This window comes from Sphaerodactylus townsendi, linkage group LG17 (assembly GCF_021028975.2).
Source record: "Sphaerodactylus townsendi isolate TG3544 linkage group LG17, MPM_Stown_v2.3, whole genome shotgun sequence".
Taxonomy (NCBI): Eukaryota; Metazoa; Chordata; class Lepidosauria; order Squamata; family Sphaerodactylidae; genus Sphaerodactylus; species Sphaerodactylus townsendi.
This window is the reverse complement of record NC_059441.1, coordinates 12,468,772-12,486,783: the sequence shown is the minus strand read 5'-3', so window position 1 is coordinate 12,486,783 and position 18,012 is coordinate 12,468,772. Positions and strand designations below refer to the sequence as shown.

At 44.9% G+C, this 18,012-nt stretch overlaps 1 protein-coding gene across 2 annotated transcripts in view; it reads right to left on the bottom strand.

The window, feature by feature from the left end:
* ETFA (electron transfer flavoprotein subunit alpha) overlaps positions 1-17,287 on the bottom strand; it is a 34,300-nt gene extending 17,013 nt beyond the window's left edge. The window contains exons 1-9 of one of the 2 annotated variants that reach the window (XM_048482136.1): positions 17,174-17,281; positions 8,025-8,161; positions 7,360-7,364; positions 6,965-7,048; positions 6,785-6,867; positions 5,603-5,702; positions 2,837-2,947; positions 1,887-1,988; positions 1,636-1,704 (exon numbers count right to left, since the gene is read on the bottom strand). In XM_048482136.1, the coding sequence (XP_048338093.1) occupies positions 1,636-1,704; positions 1,887-1,988; positions 2,837-2,947; positions 5,603-5,702; positions 6,785-6,867; positions 6,965-7,048; positions 7,360-7,364; positions 8,025-8,161; positions 17,174-17,218 (736 nt within the window). In that variant the 5' untranslated portion in view covers positions 17,219-17,281. Of the gene's footprint in view, positions 1-1,635; positions 1,705-1,886; positions 1,989-2,836; positions 2,948-5,602; positions 5,703-6,784; positions 6,868-6,964; positions 7,058-7,359; positions 7,365-8,024; positions 8,162-17,173 lie in introns of both variants that reach the window. The other variant, XM_048482137.1, reaches the window with a different exon arrangement.
* Between the last annotated feature and the right edge of the window lie 725 nt (positions 17,288-18,012).

Here is an 18,012-nt window from a genome sequence, read left to right as displayed (position 1 = left end):
GTTGCCAGACATTTTTGAAATACAAATCAAGAGTACATTCAAAACGCAGACAGGAAGACTGTATATAGCAGTATACATCGCTTAGAAAGTTCTGTCACTTGTAAAAGAAATTTTGCTACTTTTTCCAAGAGCACGACATCTGTGTTGTTTAACAGTAGCTCCACAACAGAACAGTCAGAGTCACTTTCAGATTTGTCTAGGGCCAGCCTGGGAGAGAAATTTTGTAATAGCTAAGTATGCCATAGTCAAGATCTGAACCATTTATTAAAACTAAGAGACTGATTAAAAATATATATACCCTGTTTCCCCGAATATAAGACATCCCCGGAAAATAAGACGTAGTAGAGGTTTTGCTGAAGTGCGAAATATAAGGCATCCCCCAAAAGTAAGACGTAGCAAAGTTTTTGTTTGGAAGCATGCCTGACGAACAGAATACAGAAATATAAGACATCCCCTGAAAATAAGACATAGCGCATCTTTGGGAGCAAAAATTAATATAAGACACTGTCTTATATTCGGGGAAACACGGTATATACATCCTTTTAAAATTTCTGAGGTTAAACCAATCTCGTGTAACTTCTAGCCATTCAGATCGGAAAGCCGTTCTAGACAAGAATATTGAATCAGTGCCAATTTAGCCAGGCATATTATCCACCCAGTAAGATTAGGCAAGTGGTATTAAGATTCAGTGCTAGGACAGGGCATCTTTCTAGGCCCTGAACATTTGAAGTTCCTCATTCTAAACAAGGCAAAACTCTGTAATTCATCTGAGAAATGCTTACGTTTATACAACGTTTATAACAACTGTTTTAAAAAACTGAATAGCAAAGTTAACACTTTATACTTGGGCTATATGCTTTATAGCCGTGGTGGCGAACCTTCGGCGCTCCAGATGTTATGGACTACAATTCCCATCAGCCCCTGCCAGCATGGCCAATTGGCAGGGGCTGATGGGAATTGTAGTCCATAACATCCGGAGTGCCAAAGGTTCGCCACCACTGCTTTATAGCATCAATACACGCTTTATTCCTCAAAGAGCTTTGATTTGTCCTTAATGATTATTTTTTATTGAAGGCTGCTGCTGCTGCTATAGTTTTACAGTTTTAAGGTTTTGTATATTTTAGTTGGGGCTATTCGATTTGTTTTATTGTATTCCTATTTGTTGTACACCGCCCTGAGCCCTCTGGGGGTAGGGCGGTTTATCAAATCGAATAAATAAATAAATAAATAAAAATAAATGATTAAGTTTGCGTTGCAAGAAATATTTGAGAACGTATTCACTTGAGTAAGCCTCCTCCCAATAGGAATTAAATTTGCAGATATTGGGTTCTGTCACATTTTAAATTTGGAAAAGGAAGTCACACAGGAGCCTTAGGGCATGTTTGAACCTAAAACAAGGTTTCAGGTGCAGGAGTTTGGTTAAATGCAAGGAAGTCGGCAACTATAGGCCCCTCTTGTACAAGGGACGGTGCGTTTAGTCACAGTCTAAAAGTCCAGCCATCTGTTTCATTCTCTGAGTTCATTTTCCCTGTCCCACGGGAGAGGTAGCAACCCCCTCCACGGATCATAATCAATACTAAGGCCATTATAATTATTTTGAAAACCAGTAAAGGGGAAAAAACCAACTCTGTTTACCTGCTGCATGCAGCTGATCGGCGAGATCATACAACAATTTGAAATTTTCTCCACTCTTCAAGCCGCGTCCTTAAAGATAAAAACGTGTTCAAATCCTTTGAAAATTCAACGTCGGACACAGCAGAACACATTCAGGCACCTACCACCTAAACAATGTAGATCCTTTCGTGTTTCCTGAACTCCAGCAATTGTTATAAACAAAACGCACTGGGGTTTTTCCAAGAATTTCACTACAGTTCTTGCCTACTTACCACCCGACACGACGACCTTTGCGCTGGTCAACTCGGGACGGTCGCTTTTCGTGAGGGTTTGCCCAATCCATTCGGACTGGCCAACCGCTGAAGGAGCCGACACTGTTTCAGCACATCGTAACAATAAAGAAGAGATTCAAAATTGGTCGTGAGATTTCTGGAAAGCTCAAAGCAGTCCTCAGAGCCCAAAGTATACCCAAAGGAGGCCAAAGACCCCATTTAACTTTAACTTACGTTTTCTCATATTCCCTCCACTAAGCTATTCTGCTCATATCGAAGAGATAGAAAAAATGCAGAGAAGGGCAACGAGGATGATTGAGGGACTGGAGCACCTTCCTTATGAGGAGAGGCTGCAGCGTTTGGGACTCTTTAGTTTAGAGAGGAGACGTCTGAGGGGGGATATGATTGAAGTCTATAAAATTTTGCATGGGGTAGAAAATGTTGACAGAGAGAAATTTTTCTCTCTTTCTCACAATACTAGAACCAGGGGGCATCCATTGAAAATGCTGGGGGGAAGAATTAGGACTAATAAAAGGAAACACTTCTTCACACAACGTGTGATTGGTGTTTGGAATATGCTGCCACAGGAGTTGGTGATGGCCACTAACCTGGATAGCTTTAAAAGGGGCTTGGACAGATTGATGGAGGAGAAGTCGATTTATGGCTACCAATCTTGATCCTCTTTGATCTGAGATTGCAAATGCCTTAACAGTCCAGGTGCTTGGGAGCAACAGCCGCAGAAGGCTATTGCTTTCACCTCCTGCTTGTGAGATCCCAATGGCACCTGGTGGGCCACTGCGAGTAGCAGAGAGCTGGACTAGATGGACTCTGGTCTGATCCAGCTGGCTTGTTCTTATGTTCTTATATTGAGCTGGCAACGTTGAGATTGCATCTCGACCAGAACGCTTGTCAACTTGAGTAAAACGCGACAGGAGTAACTGAACGCTCACCTTTTTCTAAGCTGCCACTGCCGCCGCTTAAGGACGCCGCCTCGAAGGACGTGCCTCGGACTGAGAAAACCTTTACCTTCTCTTCGCACTTTACGGTGCACAGGGCATTTCCTACAAGAAGAAGAATTTGGATTTATACCCCACCTTTCTCTCCAGTAAGGAGACTCAAGGTGGCATGTTTGTTTGTTTGTTTGTTTCTTTTATATACCACCCTTTCCCTGAAGGGCTCTGGGCGGTGTACAACAAAACATACGACCATAAAACCCAATGGAACACATAAACAAAATACAAATTATGAATAAATAATATAGGCTCCAATAACTAGAAATGCTAAAAACTCTTTAAAATACAGCAATCAATACAAAATTGGCATCCTGCAATTAAAATCCACATAAAAACCCTCCCCCCAAAAAGAGGGGGGGAACGGTTGGTCCCATTGATATTAGGGGACCCCAGATGTAAAGGAGGACAGAAGGGGGCCTCTTTCCCTTCCTCTCTCCACAACAGACACTTTGTGAGGTAGGTGGGGCTGAGAGAGTTCCGAGAGAACTGTGACTGGCCCAAGGTCACCCAGCAGGAATGCAGGAGTGCGGAAACACATCTGGTTCACCAGATAAGCCTCCGCCACTCACTCAGGTGGAGCAATGAGGAATCAAACCCGGTTCACCAGATAAGAGTCTGCGCTGTAAAGCCCTACACCACACTGGCTCTCACCAGCCAATCACACAGTCAAAGTGACAAAACAAATTAATCACAGGGCTGTTACATTATCGGTTAGTTCGCGATGAAATTTTTTTAGCTAATTAAAGATGGACCCGAAGAAGAAGAAGAAGAAGAAAGAAGAAGAAGAAAGAAGAAGAAGAAGAAGAAAGAAGAAGAGGAGGAGGAGGAGGAGGAGGAGGAGGAGTTTGGATTTATATCCCCCCTTTCTCTCCTGCAGGAGACTCAAAGGGGCTTACAATCTCCTTGCCCTTCCCCCCTCACAACAAACACCCTGTGAGGTGGGTGGGGCTGAGAGAGCTCCGAGAAGCTGTGACTAGCCCAAGGTCACCCAGCTGGCGTGTGTGGGAGTGCACAGGCTAATCTGAATTCCCCAGATAAGCCTCCACAGCTCAGATGGCAGAGCTGGGAATCAAACCGGTTCCTCCAGATTAGATACACGAGCTCTTAACCTCCTACGCCACTGCTGCCCCTGAAGAAGGCCATATCTCACTTGTAGCTTTTTACTGCAAGCTTGGGTGGGGAAAACAACCAAGAGGAAACTTGAAACTTTGTGAGTAATTACAAAAAAAAAAAAGACCAAAGTGATTTTAAAATGGAATGATTACATGGTAAATAAAAACCCATCACTCCCCGTAGTCAGGAGTACGTTGACAAAGGCAGGAAAGCAAACTCCACCGCAACAAATGTAAAGTAACGAAAGCTAATGCTTTTATGTCCAAAATTAAATTACTGGATCAGACAAGCGCAGTGGGGGCTAGATAACTACGGCTGAAAAATAATTAGAGAAAGTCAATTAAATATTACAAATAATCATATCAACTGTCCTCCTAACGAAGAAAAACAGCCCGGCGGATTGCAGCCATCGGAGCTAATGCAGCCCATATTAAATAAAGAGAATTATCGGAAGGGATTTTGTTTTGCAAAATCTTATCAGGAATGCATTAACGGAAACACGATACGTGGGCACAGCATCAGCCGAATCCGTTGATTAAGAAGCTCTAGATGGTTTCTCCGGACTTTGGGCTACAATCCTACAGTGCTTGAAATGATCCTATTAATTGGGCTGGAGGATTGCTTGCACCCTGAGCTCGGGAGATCAACGACTTGTTCCAATTGACCCTGCAAGTCTTCTGAAAACCTTTCGCTCTGCAGTAACAAGACCTCGAACAGGCAGTGGATCCTTTCAGCTGTCCAACCATCGCTGTTTTCCCACACACTCCCAGACTGCAGTTCGTGAAAACTGAGTTTAATGGCAATTTCAGGTTGGGATAATTTTAATTTCCAAGATGAACCATCTCGGGGGCTCCGGTTCAAACTAACCGGTTTGAAAGGCAGGGGGGTATAAACGTGTCTTCATTTTTATTTTGTGATTTGATTTGCAGACCACCCTTTCCTTAACTGGCTCAGGGTGGGTTACAAAAACGTTTACAATAGAGCCTGCACAGTGTAGTGGCTACAAGCAGGTGGACGCTAATCCGGAGAACTGGGTTTGATTCCCCGCTCCTCCGCATGAGCGACAAACTCTTATCTGGAGAAGGAGGAGGAGGAGGAGGAAGATTTATATCCCCTGTTGCTTACAAGCTCCTTTCCCTTCCCCCCTCACAACAAACACCCTGTGAGGTAGGTGGGGCTGAGAGAGCTCCGAGAAGCTGTGACTAGCCCAAGGTCACCCAGCTGGCGTGTGTGGGAGTGCACAGGCTAATCTGAATTCCCCAGATAAGCCTCAACAGCTCAGGCGGCAGAGCAGGGAATCAAACCCGGTTCCTCCAGATTAGAGTACACCTGCTCTTAACCACTACGCCACTGCTGCTCAGAACAGGATTTGTAACGTGGGGAGCATTTTTAGACTGTTGAAACCTGCCCTGCGTTGCGTCTGAAGTGTTAGATTAGGGGTCTGCAATCTGCGGCTCTCCAGAATGTTCATAGACTACAATTCCCATCAGCCCCTGCCAGCATGGCCTGGCAGGGGCTGATGTGATCCATGGTATCTGGAGCCAGGTTGAACCTAGATAGGCAAAATCCGAATAAATAAAGGCGGCTTACCTGCGTAAATAGTCCTCACGAATGTGTCTGGTGACTTAATTTCGATTATGTCGGAAACGGGGGCCACGTCCAGCTTAGCTGCCAGTCTTGGAAGAAGACTCTAAAACATTAAAAAAAAAAAAAGAAGGAAATTGTTATCTGAAGGCAGCAACTATTCCCTTTTCAGGATAAAGATTTGTGAATTCGTTTGCCATTTCATGGTGCCCACCTAGTTCTGTCGCCAAGGCACTAAGACCCAAGCAGAGCATTCTGGAACAAAGATGGTCCAGAGAACGGTGGGTGAATCCACAGATCTCCTATCATCTTTATTCTGAAAAGGGTGTAGGAGAGAGAATCTGAGAAAGTCAAAACATTCGTCCCCTGACACATACGCAAGCTCTTGAGGAAACAAGGGGTTTGTAACCTCCCTCCCGTGTTTCCCCGAAAATAAGACAGTGTCATATATTAATTTTTGCTCCCAAAGATGCGCTACGTCTTATTTTCAGGGGATGTCTTATTGTTCTGTGTTCGGTTCGTCGGGCGTGCTTCCAAACAAAAACTTTGCTACGTCTTACTTTCAGGGGATGCCTTATATTTCGCACTTCAGCGAAACCTCTGCTACGTCTTATTTTCCGGGGATGTCTTATATTCGGGGAAACAGGGTAGCACATTGAATATTTCTCCGGAACAAAGTCCATTGAAGTCACAGAATCTGTGCGGCAGATTCTAGATACTTCCGAAACCTTTCAGGAAAGCAAGACATCTGTCTCCACTCAGTATATCTGAGTCACTAAACCAGGGGTAGGGAACCTTTAACACTCAAAAAGCCATTTGGACCCGTTTTCCATGGGGGTAAAAAACACTTGGAGCCGCAAATAATTTTTGACATTTAAAATAAAGATAACACTATACATATAGGGTTTTTTTACCTTTTACTCCACTCATTCTGAGAAGCGCATGGATGCACCAGCCCGCTCAGGCGAGGCGAAGCCGGCACAACCGACCGTGGGCGGTTAGTCTTCCAGCCTGCTGCCTGCAGGGCGGGCAAGGATGGGGCCGGCGGCTCGGCTCATGGAGCCACAGTGCAAGGGCAGAAGAGCCACATGTGGCTCTCAAGCCGCAGGTTTGCTACCCCTGCACTAAACACTCCCTCTCTCCGCAAACAGTGACTTTAGGGGGGGGTTGAGTTTCGCCTCCACTCACCTTCCCAAAGGCAGATGCGCCGGCACAGATGTGCGTGTAATTAAACTGCTTCTGAGCTGCCAAGATCAGTGGCGTCAGCTCCTCTGGGGAACGAGACATATGGGTTAGGGCACCTTACACCTCACCACTGCAGCAGGGACGGCGGAGGATCTTGGTAGCAAGCGAAAAGACAACCCTCACCAGGCAGAAATCCTTTGTACGCGTCGCCCTGCGCGAGAAGGACTTTGGAGACTCCTTGGACTTTGCCGAGGTCCTGCGCTACCTGTGGCAGAGGTGCATTGCGTTAGACAATTGTACGGAAGAGTTCCACTGCTCAGAAGAGTTCCACGGAAGAGTTCCGCTGGGACTGGATGCTACACTTAAGATCCCGTGCCCCCAAAGAGCGTCAGCTAAAAGCTGAAAGCAGGGAGGATTGAGGTACTGAGATTTATGCAGAATTGGGTTCTGGTTTTCCCTCCTGACTCGATTTAGCGGCCGGGCTTTGTCCAAGCAACCAAAAAATAACCCTCCACTACAACCGAACACTCAAAATTCAACCATGCTTCTTCAAGAAAGATATGGGTCCTCTTGTCCAGTTTCATTAGCTGTTTGTACTATCTTTGCAGGCGGGATTTCATTGGATTGTTCACCTGAAGTATAAGAGGTTTATGAACACGAGTACCGTTTCCCGAGCCTTGAGAACATAAGAGAGAGCCTGCTGGAGCAGACCAGTGGTCCATCTAGTCCCGTGGTGGCGAACCTTTGGCACTCCAGATGTTATGGACTACAATTCCCATCAGCCCCAGCCAGCATGGCCAATTGGCCCACCAGATACCTTTGGGAGCTCACATGCAGGATGTGAAAGCAATGGCCTTCTGCGGCTGTTGCTCCCGAGCACCTGGTCTGCTAAGGCATTTGCAATCTCAGATCAAGGAGGATCAAGATTGGAAGCCATAGATCGACTTCTCCTCCATAAATCTATCCAAGCCCCTTTTAAAGCTATCCAGGTTAGTGGCCATCACCACCTCCTGTGGCAGCATATTCCAAACACCAATCACGTGTTGTGTGAAGAAATGTTTTATTAGTCCTAATTCTTCCCCCCAGCGCACCCTTCAAAGAGAGTGTTAAAAGCGTGTCAGGCGGCCTTACAGGTTTAAGACAAAACAAATAAATAAAAATTATTCACCTGTCACTTGCGTAGGTCAAGTCTTCCCTCCCTATCGAGAGATATAGATGAGCTTTTTTAGTTTTTTTTTTGCTGCGGTTGACGCCAGCGACCAAACAAGAGACTTCGCCTCCGACCCGTTTTGCCGCAGTGATGGCATTTAAGGTGATTGGCGTCAGGGCCTCATTTGTGTGTTCAGCGACCACCAGGGTACTCTGGAACCTGAATAAAATCTTGAAAACAAAAGAGAAGAAGGGAAGGCGGGTTATTATATGTTAGATCAAAGGTCCCCAACCATTTTGAGCCTGGCACCTTGGGAACTCTGACATATTAGGATGGGCACAGCCACAAATTGGTGGCCACAGGTGACCTTCCATCACGCTGTGAAAACACCTGCGCTGTGGTCTCAGCTGCTGCCAAAACAATGTTTTTAAAAACCTGCACTGCCAAATCAAAAGGCCAGTAGCTAATTGGAATCCTTGCTGGGCAGAAGCCCCACCTGGGCACACACACTTTTGAGAGGACCCCCTGTGTTACATTCTGCATATATGATTTGTCTTTAGTTAAGAAGAAGAAGAAGAAGAAGACAAAGACGAAGAAGAAGACTCCTCCTCCTCCTCCTCCTCCTCCTCAAAGGGGCTTACAATCGCCTTTCCCTTCCCCCACCCCCCACCCTGTGGGGTGGGTGGGGTTAAGAGAGCTCCAAAAGAACTGTGACTCACCCAAGGTCACCCAACTGGCATGTGTTGGAGTGCACGAGCCAATCTGGTTCCCCAGATAAGCCTCCACAGCTCAAGTGGCAGAGCAGGGAATCAAACCCGGTTCCTCCAGATTAGAGCGCACCTGTTCTTAACCACTACGCCACGCGGGCTCCTTATTCACCAATGGAAAAACTGGCAGGATCCAACTCCCCAGACAAGATCAGTTGGATGGACAAAATATTTCTAGGACACGTTCAGTCACCAGACACTATTCCTGGCTAAGGCCCTCTGCATCTAATGAGTTCTTCCACAATACAAGGACTACTTGTAAACGGGACGGGAACAAATTCTCCACCACCAGGACAGAGGAAGATGTACACTACTAGAAACTGCAAGAAACAGAACCTACCCAGGCAGCACAGGCAAGCAAAAAAAATTTATATCGACTAAACACTTCTTCGTCATAACTTGGACGGCTCGAGCTAGTCCAATCTCAAATTTCGTAAGCTAAACAGGGTTAAGAACATAAGAACATAAGAACAAGCCAGCTGGATCAGACCAGAGTCCATCTAGTCCAGCTCTCTGCTACTCGCAGTGGCCCACCAGGTGCCTTTGGGAGCTCACATGCAGGAGGTGAAAGCAATGGCCTTCTGCGGCTGTTGCTCCTGAGCACCTGGACTGTTAAGGCATTTGCAATCTCAGGGTTTTACCCTTGGTTAGGATTTGCAATCTCAGGGTTACCCTTGGTTAGGACTTGGATGGAGACAACCAATGACATCCGGGGTCACTACACAGAGACAGACAATGGCAAACCACTTTTGAACATCTCCTCCCTTGAAACCTTCGAGGAGTCACCCGTAAGTCGGAGGCAACTCAACATTATAAAAACTAACAGACCCTTTTTACCAGTAATTCAAGTTTCCACGGTGCCAGTACAGAACTGAGAAGTTACTCGCCGTGTCTCCCAGAACTGTCTGGATCCCTTCCAAAGTCCACAAACTTGTCTTGCCGGCTATATTTTCTTGACAACCTTGTACAAATAGCTAAATCAGCTTACGCTCTTAAACATGTAATGCTTTTCAAAGGGCGCCTTGCGGCACAATTAACTTTGCCCGACGTAACGATCTCGCCGAATCCAGCAAACTCTATTTATGAAGGGTGTCCACGATCAGAACAATGTAAGACGCTCTCTGTTCTATCTTAAAATATATTAAACTCCTTTCCATTGATTTAGGGTTTTAGAAATGGTGGGAATTGAAGATAAAGCCAGTAGCAAACTACTTTAGATTGCCAATATACCATCCGATTTACCATATTTTTGGCGGTTCAGACATCTTTCCGCGTAAAAGTTATGGAGGCCGGCCGTCGGTGTTGGGCGAATAAATCCACGCTATGGTGGCAACGGGCCGATATGTGCTAAAATTTATAGTCCTGTCACTGAACTGGGGTTGAAGTTTTCAGGGGAAGGGAAGAAATTATTTAAAAGCCAGTCTAGTGTTTGGTGGAGAGGATGAGCAGACATAAGAACTTCATTGCTTCTGTAGCAGCTGCGTGGTCCAATCGCACACTTCCTGAAACATCCCATTTCTCCATCAATCTGAGCCGGATGGCCCAATTGGGGAGCCAATAAAATTGGACCCCTTGAGCCAATCAATCTTTACCAAACTCCCAATGGGGGTCGAATGACCCTTTCACAGGGGTCGCCTAAGACCATCGGAAAACATATATTTCTGATGGTCTTAGGAACACGAAACCACAAATAATTTAATGGTTGGGGATCACCACAACATGAGGAACTGTATTAAAGGGTCGCGGCATTAGGAAGGTTGAGAACCACAGGTGTAAGGAGAGGCAAAAGTTAGCCATACTGCAAATTGGTGGCCTCTAACCTTGAAAAACCACTCCCCTGGAACCGCACAAAGATTCCCATTGACTATAACGGGCCTATGTCAGACTGGGAATCGTGAGAGAAATTTCCCACCCTAGCTTGGTAGTCATGCATGGGAGGACAAGGGAAAAATTTTCAGCTGCATTTGAAACTTATGCCAAATCTCTGCAGGACTTGGGGGAGGGGGGGGGGATTCTTGCTTCAATGTAGAGGTACCAAATTTGCAGGGCAGAACGCTCCACCTAAGGAACCTCACCTTTCAACCCCCCCTTCAAAAAAAGTTTGGCAAAGAGTGGATCGAGGGTCCAATTTTATTGGCCTCCGTTTGCAGGACAATAAAACTGGACCTCTACCTTAGCCCCTCCCCCCCCACCCTGAGTCCTACATGGATTCCACTATATCCGTGGTGGCGAACCTTTGTAGCACTTTCAGATGTTATGGACTACAATTCCATCAGCCTACCAGCATGGCCAATTGTAGGGGCTAGTGGCGGAATGTAGTCCAACCATCGGAGTGCAGAACCGCCACTGCAACCCTATTGTGTCCGAGTCAGCATCTTCCAATTTTTGAAGAGCTGTCAAAATACACTGCTGGGCGCAAGTCATCGAATCACAGTTGGAAGGGACCCTACAGAATATCTAGTCCAACCCCTTTTCAATGCAGGGTCACTCTAGTCTAGACCACAGGTGTCAAACTCGCGGCCCTCCAGATGTTATGGACTACAGTTCCCATCATCCCCTGCCAGCACGATGCTGGCAGGGGATGATGTGATCCACAACTTTATCTGAAAGAACTCTGGTTATTCCTACAATAACTGCTAGGCTCATCCCTGACGAGTGTTTGTCTACTTTTGCTTAAGGACTGCCCGGGGGGGGGGGGGGGAAGCAGTGGGTTTGGCATCTGCTAATTAAAGAGCTTTAAGGAACCCTTGGATAAGAGCCAGAAAAGCCATTTTGGGGGCTTTTCCAAATACGGGTTTTTTTTCCACTCCATTCAAATGGAGTGAATATCCAAATGTGCACCCTACTTTCCTCCTCATTTCTTTTCTGCACACCGGGTTTTTTTCATGTTCTTGCAATCCTTCAGTCCTGTTTCTAATTGGTCACCCGTCCAAGTGTGCAACTTCCCCCACCCTCCTCTTTCACAATCCACAAACCTTAGACCTTCCTGTTCAACAGCCTGCCCTTCCTACACAGAAACACGCCCCAAGACTAACAACACGCTGCATTTATTTCACTTTTTACCAAATCCCTGTATTTTTTCCCCCATCAAAAACCATCTGTCCCCCATCCACGGCTTCAGGATTTCCAGAAAGTTCACCTCTACTCAGGATGGCATAATTGGTCATTTTCTTCAACTGTCCACTGCAAAGACCTGTGATGATCAACCACAATGTACCGTGGTTGATCATTTACTCTGCCTGAAGTGTACACAGCCGATAAGAAGAGATCACCGGGGCTATGCAGTTGTAAGAAGAAGAAGAAGAAGAGTTTGGATTTATACCCCCCTTTCTCTCCTGCAGGAGACTCAAAGGGGCTGACAATCTCCTTGCCCTTCCCCCCTCACAACAAACACCCTGTGAGGTAGGTGGGGCTGAGAGAGCTCCGAGAAGCTGTGACTAGCCCAAGGTCACCCAGCTGGCGTGTGTGGGAGTGCACAGGCTAATCTGAATTCCCCAGATAAGCCTCCACAGCTCAGGCGGCAGAGCGGGGAATCAAACCCGGTTCCTCCAGATTAGATACACAAGCTCTTAACCTCCTACGCCAGGGACCATCTTGATCTCCAAGAAGCATTACCAATGAAGCGTGACAACCACTTTCCCGATAAATATCGCCCAAGTTTCTGTATTCTCCCCCAGGAGATTGGATCCAAGAGAGAATCTTTCACATCCTAGAGATGGAAGAAGGCTGATCTCTTTGATTCCCCAACTCTGCCAATGGAAGAAGGTTGATCTCTTTTGATTCCCCAACTCTGGGATCTACCTGATTTTTTTTCCCCATGCAAAAGCTCCATAAACGCTGTCAATACATTCACCCACGTCACCCCACCAGTCCCCAGCAAATCCTTCAAATCCTCTCCGGAGTTCGCCGCATACTTATTTTTGCACTTATCCGTGTTTCCCCGAAAATAAGACAGTGTCTTATATTAATTTTTGCTCCCAAAGATGCGCTGTGTCTTATTTTCAGGGGATGTCTTATTTTCCTGTGTTCTGTTTGTCGGGCATGCTTCCAAACAAAAACTTTGCTACGTCTTACTTTTGGGGGATGCTTTATATTTCACACTTCAGCCTGCCCATTGGCCCTAGTGGTGTTATTATATAATAAGGTATTTAGCTTTCTCTGTGTGGACATCTACCTCCCCCCTTCTCAATCTAAGGCACAGGTTGAGGAAAAGTGGGCCAAGGTAGATGAAATGCTGGGGTTTTAGCTGTTGAACTACCCAACAGTCCAAATAGTTATTAACTTGAATTTCAATGTACAAAAATGGGACAGAGCGATGAGCGGTTTGTTAGAGAGAATATGGGGCGTAATGCACACAGAATTACAATGAGAAACCATGCAGATACACCCAAGAGAAACAATCTGGATACAGCAATAGAATTATGCTGGAATGTGCTTATACCAGACAGCAAAACAAATATAACTTAGTTATCATGAATGGAAGCCAGCCAGGAGATTACCCAGGGCAATTTACTTTTTGGTCTGGAACAAAAGTGTCTACTATTGACTATATGATGGGCTCACAGGAAATTCTAAATAGAATTAGACACTTTACTATTGTCCCTAGGATAGAAAGTGACCACTTTCCCCTGGTGTTGAAAATGACAACTGGACAGCTTCAGAGACCCACTAGAAGCTACATTTAAAATCTCTCAAAGTGGAGTCAAATAAACTGAGAATAAAAATGGGAACAGCAAAATTAGAACAACAATTCTACCGAGTGGTTTTTAACTCAGATATTGGCGAACTGATGAAAGACAAGTTCTTAGAACAAAGCCTATAAAGGGTCAGTGGTGGAAGCGGTTATGAGGAATTGGTACAAACTCTTAAACCCCCCTTCTTACAAAGAATACTTGAGACCAACCTATTTACCCAGAATCCCGTAACAAACATTGGTTCGATCACATGATTGTATGCATCAGCAAAAAAATAACCTTCTAAAACTATTTAACAAATTTCAAGATGGCTTTGATTGAACAATCCCACAAGTATTAGAAGGGAAAAGAGCATATAAAGAAGCCTTTAATAAGAGACAAAAAAAGGAGAGACAGCCACGACCAAATGGCAGGCTTTTAAGCAGCTTAACTAAAACAAATGATTCCCAGAACTTTACAGGAGTCTAATCATCAATAAGAATAAAAACTTCCATAACCTCAAGATGGCAAATTCAATTGCAGGGGATGCCTGGGAGAGATATTTCTTTAATCTTTGCTATAAAGACCAGCAGGTCTCAACAAGGCAATACCTTGCCATAACCCGATACCCCTTTGTGGCCACCAGTGACACCAGAGGAAAGTTAAATCGATGATCTCAAAACTGCAAGCGGGTAAAGCCCCAGGAAATGACTTCATGCCACCAGAATTACTGAAATCCAATGCAGAATGGTGGGCACCGGTATTGGCCAAACTTTTTCCTCCCATATTAATAGCACCGGGTCCTTATTGTCCATCAGACTGGAATGTCGCTAATTATCGTTCCCATTTTTAAAAAAGGTTTGTCCGACAGAACCGACTAATTATAGACCAATTAGCCTTTCTTAATGTCAATGAAAGCAAACTTTATACTCAAAATATCTGAGTACAAAACTTTTAGAATGGATGGATAGGGGAAAATATATATTGGCAGATGAACAGGCAGGCTTCCGCCAAAGGCCGATCGACAATGGACCAGTTACCTAATACTTAACTATTTGATAAGAGAAATATGTAAATATTAAAAAAGGATCTCTATTTGCAGCCTTCATTGACCTTAGAGCCGCATTTGATAATGTCACACGTAGCCGGCTATGGACAAAACTAGTGAAAACTAATATTGATAAGCGCGTCTCCCTCCATCTAATTATCAAGTTACACGAAAAATACAACTGTACAGATAAGGTTTATGCATGATGGCAGACTAACAGCACCCATTCCTACCCAGAAAGGGGTGAGGGCAAGGGTGTCTCCTAGCTCCTCATTTATTTAACATCTATGTTAATACACTTATAACTGCATTTCAAGGGCAGATACCCGCATTCGCATCCTTCCCTTACCCCCAATAAAAGAATTTAGCCATTCTTATGTATGCAGATGATGCAGTGGTATTATCTCTTACAAGGGTGGGACTGAAGAGAAGCACTGGAGGATTTTTTTTTGGACCAAAAGTGCACAGAAGAACTGTTAAAACATCAATTATACCAAGACTAAGATAGTGCACTTCAACACTAAACTCAAGAGATCTTAAAATGGCAGCTGAAAGGGGCAACAGATAGAGCAAACAAAATGTTTCAAATAATACATCTAGGAGTGGTGTACCAATACAATGGGAAGCCCACAGCCCATGCGTAACAATCAGTTATTCAATCGGCTCAAAAGAAGTTCACAGGCAATCTTTGAGGTTTTTTTCGCTCACAGGGGAACTGGATTCATCCCAAGTGCAGTTAGGACTGTTTGGAGGCCAAAAGCCTTAGCCCAATTGGACCTATGGTGCTCCGTTAAGGCAATGATTTCAGATTTTGTGCCTTTGGAGAGAGTCCTATCGATTTTTCTGAGATAACTTGTTTAAGTACACCCGAAATGTACAGCCAATGTGGTGGCTATTAAGGCAAAAGGAAGCAGGGATGGCCAAAGTCGAGACCATCTTTTGGAAATTAACCATCAAATACTGGCTTAAAGTACTCCTTTCCTGTCCCCAGGGATTAATGCTGCCTTCATTATTGGCAGCAACACCCTACCCTGGATGGCTGTGAGAAAAGATTACAGCATCAAAAAACTCAGACAGTGTGGTCTTGATCCAATGCAACTTTTGGAGATTGGAAGTAGCAGAGCAATGGGTATGGTCCATAGCCAACGCCTTACTGACATTGAGTTGCAAACAGATTTCCCCCGGCTACAATTGGTCCCTATATATAAACCACTAAAATCATGGATAGGTATTTCAGCTGCACCTTATCTATCCCAATAACATCAGCAAGAAAGCCGATGGGCTTTTTCTAGGGCTTCGGCTGATGCCTTTCCCCATCAGCTTTGCCAATCTGATGGGATCTATTCCAAAACATTCCAAGGCACAGTAGGAGGAACCTGTGTGTGTGCGGCTCAGGGAAGAAGTAGACCTAACAATGTCACATATCTTACTGCATTGCAAAGTTACATGAAGGTGAAAGGAAGCTGTTGATCCAACCATTGTTAACTTCGTCATGTATATCCATTCATAGATAACTTCCTCGGATAATGTAATTCTGTAAGAATATTATTAGAAGATCGTGTTTCTGCCATCTCACAGAAGGTAGCTAAATTTTGCATACTGGTACACAACAAGCGTAGTTCCTTATTAAAACAAAGAGCCGCACTGTGTGATGAGGACTGTAATAATGCCTGAAGCTAATGTTATTTATTAATAGATTTTATAATGGATTTTAATTTATATTATATTTTTGTATAAGTGGAGTGCTATGTATTCACATGTACTCTGATTTTAAACTATTGGCTGGCCAAAAGGCCGTAATAATAAATATCTATCTATCACACTTCAGCAAAACCTCTACTATGTCTTATTTTCCGGGGATGTCTTATATTCGGGGAAACAGGGTATATCCCGTCAATCCCCCGGAAGGCTGGAGGCGACTTACAATCCATATATAATAAAACATATAAAAACAGTACAGAAAGTGACAAAACATAAATGCTAAAACCAGGTTTAAAAACAATATGATAAGTTATCTACTTTAATTAAAAAATAATTGCATGGAAGAATATGTGGAAGAATAGCGACCATTGATATGTTATATGGAAAATAGAACAGCATGCTCAAAATTAATAGGATATTGTCAATGTTTTAAAAAGCGTGATCTCCTCTTAATGGGAATAAATTAAGTTTTACGTTATAAGGAATAGGGAAGGAAAAAGTATTGAATTTTGGAATTATGATTATGGACATTGTCGATCTTCGGTTACTGAAAGCTTAGTTAGAAGTCTGATAAAGGGGAAGAAAAGAAGAAAAATTGTTTGAGTAGCTTTTTCACTACAAAAAAATCCATGTTTTGTGCTTGATGCGACCATATCATTGGGAGAAATAAAGATCAGCAGCTATGGAGAAACGTGACAGCAAGCTCGGATTTGTTTTTGCACCATTTCAGTGGCTCTGATCGGGCCAAAAGGCGAGATGCAAACTTTGTCAATGAAATAGATAAAATAACCACCATGACTCCCATGCAAATGTGCAAGAATGAATCAATAATCAACGAGCAGGACTGCTAGGCAATTGGTTTTGGCTTTGGGAGGCAAAAGGTTCGTGGTCCACTTTGCAGCCAGAGGTCAGCCTGACCTTTGCTCGACTCTGCAGACGGCCGGCCTACTCTGCAGGGGGGGTGGGAGTAAGACAGCTGCCTGGTGGGCGGGGCGCAGGCAGACCACGCCCCCTTCGCGTCGCTCGCTCTTTTCCCCCCGCCGCCGCACTCACCGCTGTCCGCCCCAGTCGCGGCGCCCGCAGAAGCCCCCGAAGCATGGCGACCACCGACCCTTTGCTCGCTCCCAGCTGGATCCCTGGCGACTCACCGGGCACGCATGCGCACACCCTCCCTCGAAGCAGAACTTCGCGAGATCTGCGAGCAGGGAGGCGGGCGCAGCGGGGCGATCTCGCGAGAGTTGTCCACCTGGCTAAGGGGAGGGTGCGGCGGCCATTACGGTTGAGGGAAGTGAAGCCGGAGAAATCTGGCGGCGCCTCTGATTGGTCCAATCAGGGACGACGCGGCGGGGAGGAAAAAATTGAATTATAGGCGCCATTTCTGGCCAGGAGTAGAGAGATAGGAGCTGCCTGGGGTCTTGTGGCCGCTTTTATCTCTCAAAATCCTCCTGTTCTCAGGCTGGCTTTGGGAGTTAGCCTAATCATGAATGTTCCCCTCCTATTCTGGCAACTCAACTGGATGATAATGATAACCTACCTGGCAGGGCTGTTGTGCAGATAACCACCACAACAACCCTGTATGGTAGGGGAGCAAAAGATGGCAACCTAATGCAATGCTGGCCACCCTAATAAAAAACCCTAATCTTTACCTTCTTCAATGTAATCAAATTGCTTACAAAGAATTGCAACCCTAATGACAAGGTGATCACTTAATAACCTGCTTTGCAAGGTAGTTGCAAGCGCTGCCACAGCTACAACTGTAGGATAGGCTTATATCATCATAGCTATGTAAGATTGCAATTAGCAATTCTAATATTCTAATATCAGTAATATTAATCTTCCTTACCTGAGCCTGAAAGAGCAATTGACTGCACTCTTATTATTATAATTATTAA